Here is a 19,552-nt window from a genome sequence, read left to right on the forward strand (position 1 = left end):
AAAAAATAAAAACGTTATCTGGTCTAATGTTTCAATTTCTACTGTGACATGGGCACACCATGCGGCCAATCGCATACAAAGACCGACTGGGATCATACCATTTTGTGAAAGACAGAAACAGTGCAGATGTTCAGAATACGGCAAGTGTAGATGTACAGGCCAGGTAGAGAAACGAGGGAGTGGATTTAAATGCAAGGTTGTCAGGAAACATTGAAGAAAAGAGTGAAAATGTAAAATCGGCAGCATCTGGCTGCATTTCAGTCATGCTGAAGACTGCAAAGCTGAGTGCAGAACTGATTCAATTAGGAGCTGGTTAAAGTGATACCTGTTTTTGTTTTCAGCTATTTTCCATTGTGGGGTTGACAAAAGGCTTTAACTTGTTCTGATGCATGTTCTCTCTAGCAGTAGTAAATGTCTTTTATGAAAACACTGAATAAAAAATGGCGCCCTTGTGGTACCCCGCAGGGTAGGGAGGCAATGTTAGAGAACCTGTCGGTTCTAACAGAGATGGTCCGATTAGACAAGTAGGAAGAAAACCAGTCTATGGCATTGCCAGATACACCAGCCAAAACCTTAAGCCTATTAAGTAGGATTTTGTGGTCAATAGTTTCCTCCATTAAAAAAAATCATTATAGGCCATTATAGGAGTGGTTTCAGTGGAGTGCTGCCTCTGAAATCCAGAGTGAAAAGGGTCAAAAATCGCTAATCTTTATAGTAAAGATCTGAACTGATTTTCTAAAAAAAATTTCTAATAATTTGCTTATAAATGACAATTTTGAAATAGGCCGATAATCAGAGCTGGCATCAAAATTCAGTTTCTTCAATGTGGAGTTGCCTCAGCATGTTAAAAATAGGATGGAACATGACCTTGCCTCTGTGAACTCTTGAAGATAGATAGCAATGTGGGGTCGATGCTGGTGAGAGTCCCAGACAGGACAGGGAGGTAATATATCTAAGGAGCACGATGAAGATTTAATTTTACCTGTTACTTTAGTTAAGTCATTCGGTGTAACTGGAGTAAAAGAAGTGTGTCCTTATCTCCCAGAGAAGGCCAAGTTGTTGTCAACAAAGAAACCTACACACAGAAATCCACTGAAAATGGAAACATCAGCCAAAATATCAGCAGGGATTTAATAATATAACTTTATGAACTCTGTGAAAATGATTTCCACATCATTTATTGTATACATTACAGCATTCAGGGCCTTTATAGACACAGACCCTACAGAGAAAATAATAATAAACTGAATTAATTTCAGCCTTGGTTTTTATTAAATATATTTTATTAATAACTACATTTCATATATAATATCTGTATCTTTACCATACTTTTGACTAGGTATGGCACTGTGTTAGAGAGGCTGGGTTTAGGAGAATATGGTCCTTAATGATCATCTTGACCTTGATGTCCAGTTGAGAATGAACATGCACTTCTCAGCAGGTGAGAAGTTTGGCTGTTCGGGAGGGGCTCAGAGTAGAGCCGCTGATCCTCCACATCGAAAGGAGCCAGTTGAGGTGGTTTGGGCATCTGACAAGGATGCCCCCTGGGCGCCTCCTGAGTGAGGTTTTCCGGGCATGTCCCACCGGGGCAGACCCAGGACACGCTGGAGAGATTATATCTCTCAGCTGGCCTGGGAAAGCCTTGGTGTTCCCCCCGATAAACTGGAAGAGGTGGTTGGGGAGAGGGAGGTCTGGGCTTTTCTGCTTGGGCTGCTGCCCCCGCAACACGGGGAAGAAAATGGATGGATGCTCAAACACATGGCCCAGTTATATATTTGACCATCAAAATAAAAGCTGAAATATTTAAAAAGTTTTTCTCTGGGTTTACGTATAGAAAATCCACTATACTGTGATTTTCTCAATCTGCAGCTGAGCCGCTAACCACACTTTAGCACCACAATGGAGTTCATTTAGAAAGACTACTCTTCTACAAAGAAATGAACAGTACCCAATTTTTATTGTAGTTTTACCTTAATTGTAGTAAAATTTCATCCCCAAGCAAACAGCGATTTAGTAGTTGGTACCTGGTTAGTACTTGACTCATTGGCAAGTACTGTGGTAGTCAAGCAGTCTCTGTTATTTTCTCCAGTGGCATCATTAATCTTAGTTTTTGACATTTTTTTTCCCCAAAACACTGATATGAACGTTTTGGCTCTGATGAATTAATGTTTGTGCCTTTTTCAGACAGCGATTAGTCTTTAACATTTTAAACTTGAATCACATTACACAACATCAAGGATTTATAATTAATGATTCTGTTTATCATTAATCATCATTTCAATATTTCTGATCAGTTTTGTCCTCTATCAAATGAAAACAAATGTGTTTTTCTTTTAAAAACAGACTATTTAACATAACTCCAAACCTTTGAGCAGGCGTGAGTAATATATAGGTTTTAAATTGTTTGCCACATTTCCTTTCAGCTCATAACAGAACAAAAAACTGCAGCAGACTAAATCTGATTTCCATTGATCAGCATGATCCTCCTGTTCTATTTTGGAAATTCAGAAAAAATAGCCTCAAACAAACCTATGAGCAATGCTCTCATCGTATCATTTTCACAAGGAAAATACACTTTGAAATGATCGTTCTCCTCTCAGGAGGACTGAACTCAGGTTAAATTGGATTGTTTACTGTAGAGGTGATTAATCAGTTTAATCTTTAAAACGTCATGATCTCTGCAGAGGTAAACATTAAATATCTGGAGAACATCAAATACTAAGACTGGACTCGGGGTGCTTATACAGCAGTAAGGAGAACTCATATAATTTACAGCTGATGGGACTCATGAGTGTGATCGCTTGGATGACTTCTAATTCTCAGCAAAGGACACAGATGTTAGTATCTCTAAGCAGGTCCTCATGCAGACATGGTAATTTCTACAGAAAAAGCTTTGTGATCAAGAATTATGATATTTATTCATTATCCATATTAGAGGAGTGTTTTTAAACGATAATATGGCTGCACCATACCTAGTTAATCCTTTTTACACAAGCTAACAGACTCATGTATTGTTCTCATAATGTATGTGTTATTTCTTTGAAAAATAAATCACAGAGCTAACACAGAGATACAGACAACCATTCACATCAACAGCCAAGTAGAGTAACCTCAAGGCGCTTTATATTGTCGACCCTAAAATAATACTGTGGTATGACTGAGACACAGCGGGACCACAGAGTCGGTGTTAAAGCCATTTTATTTATTCTGGCTGCAGCTCTCGGCTGTCAGCCGCACATCACACCACAAAAACCAACACACAACAACCCACACAAAATAGTGTTCCCGTCTTTGTTTTGCTCTTTTTTTTTTGTTTTTCACAACCCTCATATGGTCATGAGCTTCTCAAAATCAAGAGAAGCAAATCCACTAACCTTTAATCACGGAAGAGCTACGAACCACACTGTGAAGCATGGAGAAGGTGTGATGGTGTGGGGGTGCTTTGCTGGTGACACTTTTGGAGACTTATTCAAAATTGTAGGCACACTGAACCAGCAAGGCTACCACAGCATCCTTCAGTGTCAAGCCATTCCATCCAGTTTGCATTAGGTTTGGCCATCATTTATTTCTGATAAGTCTGGAGACTGTGCTGCCACTCCATGTTTTCAAGCTCACCATCTTTTTCCTTTTTCCTGAGGTAGTTCTGGCATAGCTTGGACTTGTGTTTTGGGTCTTCTTGCTGTAGGCGCACACCAGAGTGTCCTGCACGGTGCTGCAGAATGCTGTCGTAGCTGTTTTGGTTCAGGGTGCCTCTCACTCTGTACAAGTCACCGACCCTGGATCTAGCAAAACAGCCCCGGACCATCACACATCCTCCTCCACATTTGACGGTTGATGGCACACACTGTGGAACCATCCTTTCACCTACTTGATGGCGTACAAAGATCCTACGTGATGAACTGAAGATTTCAAATTTTGATTGATGAGCCCATAATACTTTCTTCCAGTCTTCAGTAGTCCAATGGTGGTGTTTCATGCCAAGGCAAGCCTCTGTCTTATTCTGAAGTCTTAGCGATGGCTTTCTTGCTGCAACTTGTCCTGTCAAACCTGCAGCTTGAAGTCTTCTCTTTACAGTTGAAACTGAGACTTTCTTACTACGACCACTATTAAGCTGTGCTTGAAGCTGTTGTCCTTGTGAGCCGCCGATCACACAAGCTGTTAACTCTCAGAAACTTGTCCTCTGATTCAGTTGTGGCTTTGTTTCTGAGTGCCTTTTGATGGTGAAGGAAACTGTACTCACTGACACCTTGACTTTCTTTGAAATTTCTCTGTAGGAAAGATCTACATTTTTAGGTGTTATGATTGTCTGTTATCAAGAAATTCCATTGTTAATTGCCTTTTTCTCGCCATTTTTGTAGCAACACACTACTTTCTGCAGTACAATACTGTTCAATTGATGCTGACGAGGGTATGGTACCACAGTGTATTCCAACACTGCTTTTATACGGACAGAGGGGGTTGTAATTAATCCAGAAAAGTTGGAACACCTGTAGGAATTACTCACACCAGCTTTCAAAGCTTCATGAACCGCCATTGCTGCAGAAGAGCTTTAAATTGTTAACCCATGTTTTCTTCCCTGAAAAAGGCCTGTTTGTATAATTCTGAAATATACATTATGTTTCAGTTTTGGTTAACCTTACCTTTTTTTAACCTCTAGCAGTTCACCTACCTTGAATGTACTTGAATGACTTGAACTGCAATAAATAACTGGACAAATAGGGGTGTTCTTTCGATTGGTAGTGTCTATGTCGTTGTGTCCCTGGGCAAGACACTTTACCCTACTTGCCTACTGGTGGTGGCCAGAGGGGCCGATGGCGCGATATGGCAGCCTCGCTTCTGTCAGTCTGCCCCAGGGCAGCTGTGGCTACACCTGTAGCTGCCTCCACCAGTGTATGAATGTGAGAGTGAATGAATAGTGGCATTGTAAAGCGCTTTGGGTGCCTTGAAAAGCGCTATATAAATCCAATCCATTATTATTATTATTATTATCATTATGTATATGTCTGTGCGTGTAACAAACCTTCATGGTGACATCTGCACACTGTAATGAAACACTACATTTTTTTGTAAGACAGGCAGAAAGGCTGGTGCAATAGTACATTCTCACAGTTTTCACAAAATCTGATTAAGTTGTATACACAAGGTTTTTTTTTCTGTGCTTAGAAACTGCAATCTGTCCTCAGTGAGAGTGTCACACTGTTCTAAAATACTCCACAGTGTCTAGTTAGAGTCAGTAATTAAACAAGACATCTGCTAGAACGAGGAGCCAACTGAAAATGAAGCAAATTACTTTATTACTGCTGTTCAAAAAAATTGGATACGAGTGTAAAAGTTAATCCACTGCTCAGGTCAATTAAAACCAAGAGAAACGCCTAAGTTAAATTTTTTCCTTTCCCTGTGATTGGATCGGTAGCTGCCCAGTTTGCATGCCAAAGTGTCCTTGGGAAAGATATAGGACCCCAAGTTGGACAGAAAACTCCTTTAAAAAGTGCTCCTTTCAATGAGGCATGTTGTGAAGTGCTTTGAGTACCTAAGTGAAAAAGTGATATATAAGAACTAACTCATGATAAAAAGAAATAAAGTGGACTAACTTAGTTGTAACATTTTATATTCTTTCTAGTTTAGTAGAAAGAACTTGAAGTCACTTTAAGTAGTCATGTATGATTTGATCAGTTTTTTACATCATTGTGGATGAACTTAGGGCCACTCTTCTTTACAGCTTTACTTAAGTTTATTTATGCTCAGCTCTCCTAAGGTCTGATGAGTGCAGTTCAGTTAGGCTTAGGTCTGCTCTTTGACTGGGCCTCCCTTTGAGAAGCAGTCTCAAAGGGAGTTCTGTAGCTCACATGTTGGAGCAGGTCATCAGGTAATCAGAAGGGTAGAGTTCAATCCTTGGCTCCTCCCATCTGCATGCCAAATATCCTTGGGGAAAATACTAATGTCAAGTTGATCTCTGATGCATCCAAAATGTGAATGTGTGTGAATGTTAGATGGAAAGCATTGAAAAAACTGCTTGTATGAATGGATGTGAATAGGTGAATGGGGCATGTTGTATAGAGAAGAAGAGTGCCATCTGGTGATGATCAATTAATCAAGTATGTTTAAAAACCAGCACCTGGCTGCTGCATACCCTCTTGATTCCTAAGGTAACAGTATGGGTGTACTTAGTTTAATATGTCATGTGTTACTGTTCATCTAGCTGGCAAACCTTTAGGACACGCTAAAGATCTGATTATTTTTATGATGTCCTGATTTGTATAATAACCTGCAATTTAAAGATGGTATGTTTTTTTCACACAACCGAGAACAGAAAAGAAGACTTACTCACTGTGATGCATCAAAATCATGATTGGAGTGCATCCTTATAAACACATGTCAAATACCAACAGTCTGGTGTGGGTCTGGATTCGGTATAATCTTACACATAGGATGTCAGACCCTCAGGCTACCCTCTTGCTCTTGCCACAGTTTTTTCTGTTTCTCTGTTTGGTCAGAGGCATTCATACCAGAGGCCTGTTCAAAGTCATTTGTAGAGCTCTAGCAGTCCTCATCCTGTTTCTTCTTGCACAATGGAGCAGATACCTTTATTGATGATGGCTTAACAACCATCTACAGACCTGTCTGGTTCTCCAAGAGTATGCCTGTCTCCTGGAATCTCCTCCGTGCTCCTGAGACTGTGCTGGCACCTTACAGTAATGCAAAACTCCAGTTAGCTTCAAGGCCTGTGATACACAGATTTTTTAAACCACTTACAGGTCTGCATTTCTCATTTTTGCCATGGAACAGGATGTCCTGCTGCGAACACAGCAGCAAACACCTGGTTACTGTTCAAGCATTTAGATTCTGACGGGCAACCAATCAGAAGAATGTTGCCTTAAAGGGGAGGAGTTAAAACAACGTTCTTTTCTTTCCAAGAATAAAAATAATGAGCAATTAACTTTATAGTTGATCAGCAATCAAGAAGTTACAGCAATTCACAGACATAGATTGATTATAACTATATATTTGTTATTATATTATATAGTAGTAATAAAACAAATGAATCAGAATTTTGAACATATGTCAAATTAAGAACCATTTCAGAAATTGTTGATCAGCAGAAAGCTGGTATATGTTTGGTGAGAGTATTCACATCTCTCTGTTACTGTCCCTTTAAGCAGTCAGTGTAGACTGTGACTGGCCAGCTGAGTGAGTGAGTTTCAGCCTGTACTGCTGTAGTGTCAAGCCAGAGCAGCAGACAGCACAGGTGCTCAAGTAGAGCTCTCACCCTGATACACACACAAACACAGATTATTCACACACAATCGTGCACATTCTCTGAGTAGAGACAGCATGAGTACAGTGTCTGAGTCTCTAGATGGGAGCAGCAGGTCTCTGTCTGCAGCCAGGAGACACAAGAGTATCAGGAAAACCTCCAGGAGGATTTATTCTGCCTACCAGGACCACCAGGAGGGGTGAGTCTACTCTCTGTTCTTTCTTCACTCTTACTACTATCAGCACTTGTGGAACTCCTCGCTGCTCGGATCTCTCTGTCTATCTGTTTATAGCTGCTCTTTCACTGCAAAGATTTTTACATTCCTCTACAAATACATTTGTTTTGCTTGGCTCATTAATTAATATTACTAAAGAGTCTGACTCCTGGAAAGCAAACACAAAGAGGTACAGAGAGCATACAGATGAGTTTTTGTTTGATGTTTGAAATGTACTGCATGAATGATATATGGAAAAAATACCATCATTTGACGTCCCTTATTGATTGTAATGCATATTTGCATAATAGCTTTGTGACAGTGAATATTGTTTGTGTATAGAAATGCTTGCATCGAGCTGTTCTTCTGTAATGGGGATATATTCAGTCATGACTTTTGCATTCCATATTTCAGCTAAAATAATTTATGTTACTCATTTATTACCATAAGTGTTTACACACAGAACAATTAGATTCACTCCTTTTGGAGATACAGCAAACAGCTGTCTTCTTCAATGCTTTCTTATTAAAAGTGAACTACAAATTTACTACAACAATTAACAACATAGCAAATGCATTTGTATTAATGGGCTATCTAATGGTAGAAAACCACTGGAGATACACTATTTGTAAGCTGTAAGTACTGCATCTGACAATCATATTGGTCATAGTTTTTGTCAGATAGTTTTCTGCATATGAAATCTCTCCTTTGTGGAAAATCAATGTACTGCTTCTGCATTCACCATCGACAAGGGTGTTTTTTGTTTAGGAAAAAAATTCAATAAAATAAAAATTAATAAATAGAAATAACAGCAACTGAATAATTTACTTGCGACCTACTTCACAGTTTCAGTTTAATTCAATAATCACATTAAAATAAGTTTAGATATCTCAACATACAGAAAACATAAACATAAGTACAAGAATACCAGCGACAACCAAGACTTAGAGCTGCTAAATCTCATTCCCGGTGCTTCTAACTTGGCCTCATATGGCTCAAAGTAACCAAACATATGAAATGCCATGAGGCTGCTGCCTCATCAAGCTTTAATAAATGGCAGAAACAAAAAGAGATGGGAGCAATGGCTAAAAAAAAAATTAATTCCAAGAACCTTTTTCAAAATATGAAATCAGCAATTTCTTGAATATCAGCAGTCCATCATAGAGGCAAGATTGTAACCCAATCAACTGAACTTAGAAATACCTACATGTGCAAAAGAATGATTCATAATTGAAAAACAGGATTGTGATCTGTCCATCGCTCAGTTCTCATGCACATCCATTAGTGGGTTGGTGTGTCTTTATGCATGTCATTATGTGTATTTGTCTCTGTCCGTGGCATGGCTTCTGACCTGGTCCCCTGGGGGTTGTGTCTGGGGTGGCTCGGGCCTCTTCTGTGTGGGCTGGAGAGGGGGGTGTTTACCTGGTGGTTCTTGGTTTTCTTGGGCCCAAAATTACCATTTGTGATTGTTCGGGGTTCATTAGTTCTTATTGAATTGGCAGCTTGCATATCTTGCATATTTTGAAAACCACCATCCGTGCTGAAAAGTACAGTTGTGGCTGGAAAATCTGAGTGTGACACAAGTATTGGGTTTTCTAAAATTTGCTGCTTCACATCTGCAATTCACCCTGACATGCTGCCAATCAACTTCCTGTCTGATAGCAACCCATTCTTGAAAAGTTAATGCGTGGAGTTTGTCAGAATTAGTGGGATTTTCTCTGTCTGCTTGCTTCTTGAGGATTGACCACAAGTTCTCAGTGGTCTGGGGAGTTTCCTAAACGACTTAGCTATAACTTGTTCAGCAGCTAGAATTAGTTTTGAAACAAGAATAGGACAACATTCCTCTCCCAAAAGTCCAGCACGTGGTCTCATAAGTTCCCAGGTGTTTAGGGAATGTCGTTAAAAAAATGCAAATACTACACAACTATAGATGTATCCCTGTCACAACTTTCCTTTATATGTTACATTTGCTCCATTTAAAAATGTTCTCACTTTATGACATTTTCAAATTATTTGCTTTTATTCACATTTTACACAGCCTCCCAACAATTTTTGTAACGGGGGTTGTATAAAGTGAGCCTGACTGGAAATATAGATTAATATGACACATCAAATGAAAAATATTATCTCAAAGTAGAGACATTGCAGCCATGTTTTTTTTTCCACACTGAAACCTCTTAGATCCATCCTTTGTAACAGAGTAACACAGAACCATATTTCCCTTTGCCCATGTGTCCTATTCTGTAGCTCCTCAGATGAAGAAGACAAAGTAGATGAGAGGGTGGACAGCAATGATCCAGAGGAGATGTTCCAAAACATTCAGTACCAGAAGGAGATCATCGCCAATATTCGGACTAGGCCCTGGCCAATGAGGCGCAAACTCAAAGTCCTAAAGTAACCATCTTTTTGATTGGGATCTCTGTGTAGACTGCTACTCTGTTGCTTTTCTTATTCTCTGTGTACTGTGTATATGGTATATATACCATATATATATATAGGTTCCTAGATATATGCTCATACTGCAGACATATGAATAATTAAATATTCTTTTATCTGTCACTAACATACATACATATGTATGGTTTGAAGAGGACTGCATTACATTTAAAAGTGTTTCTGATATTACATACAAGAGTGGCATGCTTTTACAGAATAGCGAACAGAGATGGCCACCTTGCATTATCATACGCACACAAACAACACCACTTATTTCAGAAAAATTCAGCCAAAATTCAGAAGCAGTGTGCGAAAAACTAAGTGCACCCTTACAGCTTCCATAGGATAACTAGCACTGTTTAGTAAGTAAGATAAATTGGATCAGATTAAAACACAACATTTATGCTGCCTATCTGCACACTACACGGACATCTTCACATTTCTGGCCTCCTTCCTGGCTGAAGAATTGTAAAATATTATTTGTTCTGTAGTTAAATTGATATTTGCTAAATTGCAAAAATTATTTATTATTAGCACACAACGACCAGCTGTGGAGGAATTTTTCAAACCATTTCTTAACAAAAAGAAGCAATAAAACATCATTAAAACACCTCGCCACAAATAAAACTGTATTATTGGAAAACTGAGCATAAAATATAAAAACCTAAAATGCACCTTTCTATATGGAGATTTCTGTTATAAGCTGGGAGGAGGATAGACCCACACAGCCTTATTTACTTAAAATAATAAAAATAAATGTCACTGTTACTGATGTGCTGAGGTTTTGCAGGCGGTCCTAAGGCTCACACTCACAGTCTCTTAGTGTTTACTGGTTCCAGACACAGGGAGAGCTCTGCACAGAAACAATGATTATTCCAGGGTAAGATGAATAGGCAGACAGAACGAATTGAGGCCAAGCACGTCACCTGGCTGATCCAACAATCTAGAGGTAGAGCAGGTCATCTACTGATCAGAAGCTTGGTGGTTGGATCCCTGGCTGATCCAGTCTCCATTCCAAATATCCTTGGGCTAACTCCAAGCTCTCTCTGATGCACTGGAGTATGAATGTGTGTAATTGGTAGATAAAAAGCCCTTAATCCTAGAAGAAAACGCTTGTATGAATAGGTGAATGAGGCATATATAAAACGGCTTGAGTGCTCTGGGAGAGTGGAAAAGTGCTATATAAGAATCATTTCATTTAACTCTGGGTACTCTAGCTTTGCAGTATAATTGTTATTTGTAATTTTAAATTGGCCATTAACTTTTGGTAGATGAAGTGCTTGAAGTGTATAAAATCAGTCAATATCAATGGATGTATAATTCAAATCTGATTTCATCTTGATGCATTCTCAATCATCCAGGTAAGTAAATCTCCAAAGGTTGGTTCTGTTCATCTGGACGTAGCATTTTGTGGGAGAAACGTTTCATCACTCATCCAAGTGCCTTCTTCAGTCTCAGCTGACTGCAGGTTTCCCCGATCTTAGAAACAGTACATTTGCACGAAACGTTTCTCCCACTGAAAACGCTACGTCCAGATGAACAGAACCAACTTTTGGAGACAAATCTGATTTGTTGTATAGCACTTTTTATTTGATTAGTAGGACTAGGAAAGCACTACACTTTATTGTCAAAAATATTCACTCATCTATCTTCACATGCATATGAACTTGAGTGACATCCTATTCTTAAGCCATAGGGTTTAATATGGTGTTGCCTTTATAGCTATAACAACTTGAACTCTTCTGGGAAGGCTTTCCACAAGGTTCAGGAGTGTGTTTGTGTGAATTCGGACCATTCTTTCAGAAGCATATTAGTGAGGTGAGACACAAGTGTTGGACCACAAGGCTTGGTTCACAGCAGGGTCCAGTCTCTGGACCTTACTTTGTGCACTGGTGTGCAGTCAATTTGGAACTGGAGGGGCCATCCTCAAGCTTTTCCCACAAAGTTGAGAGCATGAAATTGTCCAAAATGTCTTGGTATCCTAAAGCATTAAGAGTTACTTTCTGAAAAACAAGCTCACATCGTAATCCCTGCTCAACCAAACTTTACTCTTGGCATAATGCAGTCAAACAAGTACTGTTCTCCTTGCAAATGCCAAGTCCAAACTGATGGAGATGGAGAAGCATGATTCTTTACTCCAGAGAACACATCTCCACTGTTCTGGAGTCCAATGCATCCAATGCTTTGGACTTCACTTGGTGATGTAAGGCTTGGATGTAGTGGGCATGGAAACCCATTCCATGAGGCTGTCTGCAAACTATTCTTGAGCTAATCTGAAGGCCATGAAGTTTGGATGTCTGTAGCATTAGACTCTGCAGAAACCTGGCAACCTCTGTGCACTATGCATCTCAGCATCTCTTGACCACACTCTGTAATTTATATACCCCACCACTTTGTGGCTGAGTTGCTATCGTTCCCAATCATTCCCACTTTGTTTTAATACCCAGCAAGGACATTTCACAAGTGGACTTGTTGCACAGGTGGCATCCTATCATAGTACCACATTGGAATTCAGTGAGCTCATGAGAATGAATCATTCTTTCACAGAAGCATTAGTAGCAGCCTAGGTGCTTGATTTTAAACAGCTGTAGCCATGGAAGATGCCGAGATCAGATGAGATCGGGCGCGCTCAGGATGGTATGGCCGTAAGATAGTTCAATGCATCCATAGCAAACATTTTCACTGCTATGCAGATGACACCCAACTCTATCTGTCCATGAAGCCAGATAACACACACCAATTAGTTAAACTGCAGGAATGTCTTAAAGACATAAAGACCCGGATGGCCGCTAACTTTCTGCTTCTTAATTCAGATAAAACTGAGGTCAGTGTATTCGGCCCTGAAAATCTGGTATATGGACCAGGTGACCATAAATCCTCCCTTAGTCATGCTGCAATAGGCGTAGGCTGCCGGGGATTCCCATGATGCATTGAGTATTTCCTTTTCAGTCACCTTTCTCACTCACTACCCACATAGCAAGCAGGTCTGGCCCGGATCTGGTATCAAGTCGGCACTGCTGGTTTACTTCTGGCATGATAAGACGTATGTCATCCAGATATGGGCCAGGTCTAGTAATGACGCCACTGTTTATGTGATGGCATGCCACATCTGGCCCGATTGTGGTTTGATTTATGTGGCCCAGGCTCATAGAAAACAGGTCTTCCCTGGATCTGGCATCAAACTGGCACTTCTGACTGATTAGTGTCATGGCAGGGTGTATGCCAAGTAAATGTGGGCCAGGTCTGGTAATGATGGCACTATTTATGTTCCTATTTTTCTGTTTCAGTCAGAAGACCCAAATGCCATGTTGCAATATGATATTGCTATGGTAGCCAACGTTTCAAATGCAGATTTGACAGGTTTGTGAGTGTACACTTTATCCAAAACCTAGTGAGGTTTTACTCATCTTTGCCAGTGGCTGGCTGTAACTCAGGAGGTAGAGCAGGTTGCCGACTGATCGGTTAGTGGTTCGATCCCCGGCTTCTCCAATCTGCGAGTCTGTGTATGAAAATAGTTAGGAAGCACTCAGTCTAGAGAAAGTGTGCGATTGGGTGAATGTGGCATGTTGTATAGAGCACTTTGAGTAATCCGGGAGAGTAGAAAAGTGCTATATAAGAATCAGTGCATTCACTGTCTGAAGAGAGTTTCGTCATGTTACTTTTGCACTATTATGTTCCGGCACATGTTGTTATTACATGGCTTGATTACGTTACACATTAGGCTGACATCTGGCCAGCAGTGTGTCTGCAACTGGCCCGTGGCTGCACACAACTTACACATGGCCCACATACCACAAAGAATGACGGCCCTTTGGTGGCCCAGATCAGGTTTACCAGAGATAATCCACACATGGGCCAGCACAGGACCATCAATGTGTCTGCAACTGGCCTTGTGCTGGCCCATGTGTGGATTACCTCTGGTAAACCTGATCTGGGCCATACCAATTTTGCTATGTGGGTATGTGTTAACAGACCTCTCTGCACTGAATCACACTTGTTATTAATCTCTGTCTCTCTTCCACAGCATGTCTTTCATCCTGTTTTCCTTCTCTCTCCCCAACCGGTCGCAGCAGATGGCCCCGCCCCTCCCTGAGCTTGGTTCTGCCGGAGGTTTCTTCCTGTTAAAAGGGAGTTTTTCCTTCCCACTGTCGCCAAAGTGCTTGCTCATAGGGGGTCATATGATTGTTGGGTTTTTCTCTGTATGTATTTTTGTAGGGTCTACCTCACAGTATAAAGCATCTTGAGGCACTGTTGTGATTTGGTGCTGTATAAATAAAAGTGAATTGAAATGGAAGATGGATTGGAACACTCCAAAAGTTGATCCTGTTCATCTGGACGTAGCGTTTTGTGGGAGAAATGTTTCATCACTCATCCAGGTGACGTCTTCAGTCTCAGCTGACTGCAGGTTTCCAATCTTATAAACAGAACATTTGCATAATGACTGAAACCAGCCCACTGAAGGAACAATGGCCTGGGAGGTCAGTTCCTCAGTCATAATTATGCAAATTCTCATGACCATTGATCAACAACAATGGATTGGAACACTTAAAGTCACTTTGATGTGTCAGTGAATACTTTTGGCAATATAGTGCATATTAAAGCAAGCAAATTATACAAAAGCATTCTAAAGTCAAATATAAGGGCATCTGTTGCAAAGCTAGGCCAAAATTGTGTAATGGTGCAATTGGGACAATGATCCCAAGCACACCAGCAAATCTACTACAGAACTGTCAAAGTTTCAGAGGACTCAGATGCAGCTGGGAAAGGTTCTACAGGGCTTAATGAACAATTTCAAGAATGACTCCAGCAAAAATGTTTACTACAATTCTTTCACGTGTCAGGATATCACTTTTTCCACAGGGCCAGCTTTGCAATGTCAAAGCCTCTAGAACAGTTTGCAACTGAGAGTGTGTGAGAGACTTGGCCAGACAGGTAAGTACTCAAACAACACAGCAGCTAGGTTTTGACACAGATTAGGGCAACAATGTGGTGACAAAGGGAGAGGAAAGTACTGCCAGTGACAGGAAACAGATAAGCCTGTTTTAAGCTGGCTGAAACAAGTTAAGCATATACACACGCACACAGGGTGATATGCCATGCAATTACATGGCACGTTACACTGTAATTTTAGAATGTGGTAAATACCAGATTATTTTTAATTATTTCCTTGTACATAAAACCTTGGAACTAAAGGAAGGTGGGAGGGTTTTCACATCACTGTACACAAAGAGCATATATGAGGGACACATTTAATTTTACCTTCACCAATTATATCTTTTTGCATAAGGAAATGTAATTTTTTTGATAGTATCAACAAATAGTACCGACTGAGACTACTAACAGAGAACAAGCTGAGCCACAGAGAGACAGAGGGAGTAGATAGAGAGCTCCTGAGATGTGCTGAGTGTGTGCCATGAATAACAGGTTTTATATGGGCAGTTTGCTATTACCGCAGAGGTTTTATTACCATCATCAGGGATGGGATGCTAGCGTGCAGTTTTAAACCCCCTTTAATCTCAGGGTGAGTGTAATTATTTCCACTGCAAGAACAATTTATTTCACACCACAAATTTGTGCTTTTTACCCACATTTCCAGACACGAGTTGTTCTTCAGCCCTGTAAATGAACATGCATTTATTGTAAAGCCGGAGTTTCTTTTTTGAGCCTTGAAAGTCTGTAAATTATTATACAATTCACACACTCAGTACTCAGTGGCTTCCTAGTTGTTCCTTGTGCCATAACAAAAACAGGTTTGATTACTTGAATCAGAGAAATAATATTTATATATTGAAAATCTTTGTGATGTAAAAATGTTGGGGCTACTTCAAGAACATTTAATTAAGATTTCATTTAATTTAGAGTTATGCTCACTTGGTTATTGATTACTTGATTGCACTTGATTATGTGTACTGCGTAAGTATTCACAAAATTTTCATTTGTAAAAATGCAAGTAACTGAATGGAAAGATCTTTTTCTGTTTAAATAAATAAATGTACTTGGTGGACTTTATCTGTGTGATTCCCAGGCAGGCCAGAGAGATTGTTCTGAGATATGAGGGCCGACTAACCAGAACCAGAGGTTACCAGACCGCAGGAGCTGATGTACGTCCACCAGCCTTTCATCCACTGACTTTTTTTTTTGCACTAACAATCTAATCCTGCTGGACTGGAGATTGGAGAAACAGATTGCTTAATGTATTTATAGTGCATTATAGATCTTGTCCACAACAGGATAAAGTGCTATTTCAGGGCAGTTTTATTTCTCTGCACTGCAGTGGCCTGATGATTACAGCCAAAACAGTAAATTGTGTTGGATTTCTTATATAAAGGCTGCTGAGTTTTGATCTTTCAAGGCTCTTCTCCTCTGTGGGCTGAACACACATGTGTATAACTCTTTATTCGTATTTGCAAAAAGATTAAGTCAGACAGTGAGAAAGATGTGCTGCAATAATCCATGGAGCAGCACAAGTGAATTTATAGCCCATGTTACGGCGCAGTTAATTCAATGTTTGGGCTGCTTCCCACCCATTAGAATAAATTGACTTTCAGTGAGCAGTCTGACGATCAGGTATCAGTTCTACAGTTTGGCTCACGGTTAATTGAAAATCAGAATCAATGGCCCAGCTGACCTTCTCTTGATTGACAATTAACAGCTTAGTTGTGTTTCTTATCTTTCAGCACTCTAAAAATGATACAGCCACACTGTTTCAGATCTCAGGTGTCTGCTACTTTATTATATGCTGAAAATTGAAAATTAGACAGTTCATCAACACACAATAAATAAAAAATGTAACTGCTGTTATAATTTTAGACTTTACTGAGAGCTTTTCATCACAGAAACAATGGTAGAAGTAGTTTTTTGTTAAACCTCTGTCAGTGTTTCTCAGCTTGATTCTCTCCTGCAGCTGCTGAAGAAACTTTCCCGTTTGCTTTACAACATTGTGGTGCTGTTCATTCCTTGGGAAGTCAGGATCAAGAAAATTGAAAGTGAGTTATCTGTTTTCTTTGTTCATGAAAACGTGTCTCCTACATCTGCTGGCTAAAAAGAAAAGAACAAAGGAGCAGGGTGTGTGTGTGTGTGGGGGGGGGGGGGATAAGAAATCACTCATGATGTTCAACAGGACAGAAAATGGGAAATTTGCTAGAAATAACTTTGAAAATAGCATCTTTTCATCAAGGAAAGTCATTGCTTTCCACATCGGCTTTGCTGTGATATATTCAAACATTAGATGGCCTTATTACACTGGATTTAGCAACAAAGAAATATTTGTGATTTTAGCTCAGAATCAACACATTACCATAAGCATATGGACTTTGAAGAGACGTTGTTGTGAACTGGGGCCATTCAAGAGAAAATAACACACTGATTTAAATGCATATCAAGAACAACAGCACAACAGATCCAAGGATACTGCTGGTTACGTGTTTAAGCTATTCAAATTTGTGGTACAGCAGAACACAGTCCAACAGACTGTTATATCCAAAGTGTTATATGCTTGGATGGTTGTCCGGAGAGGAGTCGTGTTATGGCGTATTAGGCCACCACAGTAAGCTGGCCCAGTACAACTGCCTAATTTGACATATTTTTCTCAAAAACAAATTTTTATTTCTTTGTCATTAATGTACCAAATAGTGTTTGCTTCCAGGCACCATGAATGTGAAAAGTTTATTCGGTGAGCTGTGTTTATTATTAAGTTAGATTAAGCTTTGAAAGAAACCACCAAGCTTTTTGATCAAACAGCACCATTAAAATGCATTACTGTCAGTGGTGTACACCTACAGCAGTGTTTGTGTGTGAACTATGTGCAACGTATTAATCAGTCTTATTTTGATGTTTCCTCTGACTTGCTGAGGTCACTTTGGGTCAGGCGTGGCCTCCTACTTTATCTTCCTCCGCTGGTTGTTTGGGATCAACATTGTTCTCACCATCATGACTGGAGCCTTCATTGTCCTACCAGAGGTCAGAAAATCTCTCATACCATATATGGATGGATGGACTAGAAAGTTCTAGTTTCTTTAGAATGGTAATCCAGCTGCAAAACTACACAGGCACTTGACAACCTTGCTTTTATACAGGAATATAATCCTAATACAACCACTTAGCAGCAGCTAAGTTAAGTCCCCTGCTGGACAGAGAGATATCATAGATGAATTGCACTCATTGGCGCCAACTAATTCAGACTCATTGCAAGATTTATGACTCTTAGAGATATCTATGATAGCAATTTTCTATTCATAAATGCGTGTTAACTTCTATTTCTCATACGGTGCTGTGAAAATGTTGAGTTTAACTGGCAATGAGTCTTTCACATCCTGCTGGAATTTGCTCCACTCTTCTTTACAGATATCAGTTACATTTAAGTCCAGAGTTTGATGAGTCTGCACCAAAACCACCAAAAAAGATCCATTTTTGATAAAGCATATAGTTCGTGCTGGATCGACTGTCATCTGTCAGATGATCTGGGGTCTTTGACCCTGCACTTGTTATTATACCCTCTGCATATCCCTCTTTATTCTTGTTTGGATTTTCATATTCTAGCCTTAATTTCTGGGGTTTTTTTTGTTGTTTTGTTGTTTTGTTTTGTTTTCGGGGGGGGGGGGGTCCATGATATTTTCAGGTTGTATTTTGTTTTCATAGTTGGATGTTTTCTGCCCATCTGTGTTCTCCATATCAAGTTTGCATTCTTGTGTCCTGTGTTTAGTTACGTCCTGTTTTCATTTGTTACCATGGTAATGTTGTGTGCATTGTCTTTAGTTTTGCTTGCCCTTCTCTCGTTAGCTAGATTTGATCTTTTATCCACCTGTGTCTTGTCTTCCCCAGCTTCCTCCCCTCTCCCTAATTACCTTGAGTGTATTTAAGCGCTTAGTTTTCCTCAGGTATTTGTTGTACTGTACTGTTTGACAATATTTTCTTGCAGGACTCTTTCAGCACATATCCTGTCCTTTTCTTTTCTTTTAAATTTAAATGTTAAATATCTTAAATAATAAAACCTACACAAATGGTCAATGATGAGTTTTGTATTTAATTTTTACCCCAGTAAATATATTGTTGATTTGTCCTTTAGTACAGATTATAGAATATTTGCAAGGCAAGGCACGGACAGTAATAGTGGGATGGGGGTGCACCTGGATATATATCTAACACTGACATGCAGACACAAGCAATTTTCTCAGACATAACTTACAATGTCATTCCCACTGCATATCTTGATCCTCCATTTTTCTGCTTTCTCACTTCATGGTTTGTTGGAATTACCACTCTGCTGTTCCTATTTGCACGTCTCACCTTTATCTCACCTTGCTTAGTGAATAATATTGTTTGCTATCAAACATTATAGGTTCTCATTTTCATGTTTCTGTATTGTACTGGGAATTGAGTGGGTGGCCGTAGCTCAGGTAGCAGAGCAGGCCACTTACTAATCAGAAGCTTGGTAGTTTGAGCTCTTCTTGTCAAATGTCCTTGGGCAAGACACTAAACCCATGTTGCTCTCTAATGCATCCATTGGAGCATGAATGCATGTTAATGTTAAATAGAAATCACTAGCATAGAAAGAGTACAGAAAAAACAGTGTTTGTGTGAATGAGGCAAGTTTGACATAGAGTATTAAAGAACCAGTCCATTTACCAATTATTCAACAGAGTTTGAAT

General features: G+C 39.7%; 1 protein-coding gene across 2 annotated transcripts in view; it reads left to right on the plus strand.

Annotated features, from left to right (window-relative positions):
• The first annotated feature begins 7,286 nt into the window (after positions 1–7,286).
• The window catches only part of tmc3 (transmembrane channel like 3), a 43,222-nt gene continuing 30,956 nt past the window's right edge, over positions 7,287–19,552 (plus strand). For both annotated transcript variants that reach the window (XM_086296268.1, XM_086296277.1), the window contains exons 1-5: positions 7,287–7,454; positions 9,717–9,863; positions 15,931–16,006; positions 16,810–16,891; positions 17,758–17,864. In XM_086296268.1, the coding sequence (XP_086152394.1) occupies positions 7,333–7,454; positions 9,717–9,863; positions 15,931–16,006; positions 16,810–16,891; positions 17,758–17,864 (534 nt within the window). In that variant the 5' untranslated portion in view covers positions 7,287–7,332. The remainder of the gene's footprint in view (positions 7,455–9,716; positions 9,864–15,930; positions 16,007–16,809; positions 16,892–17,757; positions 17,865–19,552) is intronic.

The sequence above is a fragment of the Aulonocara sp. 'chitande type north' Nkhata Bay genome, linkage group LG1 (genome assembly GCF_057382095.1).
Source record: "Aulonocara sp. 'chitande type north' Nkhata Bay isolate Kocher_YH1m ecotype deep benthic linkage group LG1, A_spYH_male_GT1.1, whole genome shotgun sequence".
Lineage (NCBI taxonomy): Eukaryota > Metazoa > Chordata > Actinopteri > Cichliformes > Cichlidae > Aulonocara > Aulonocara sp. 'chitande type north' Nkhata Bay.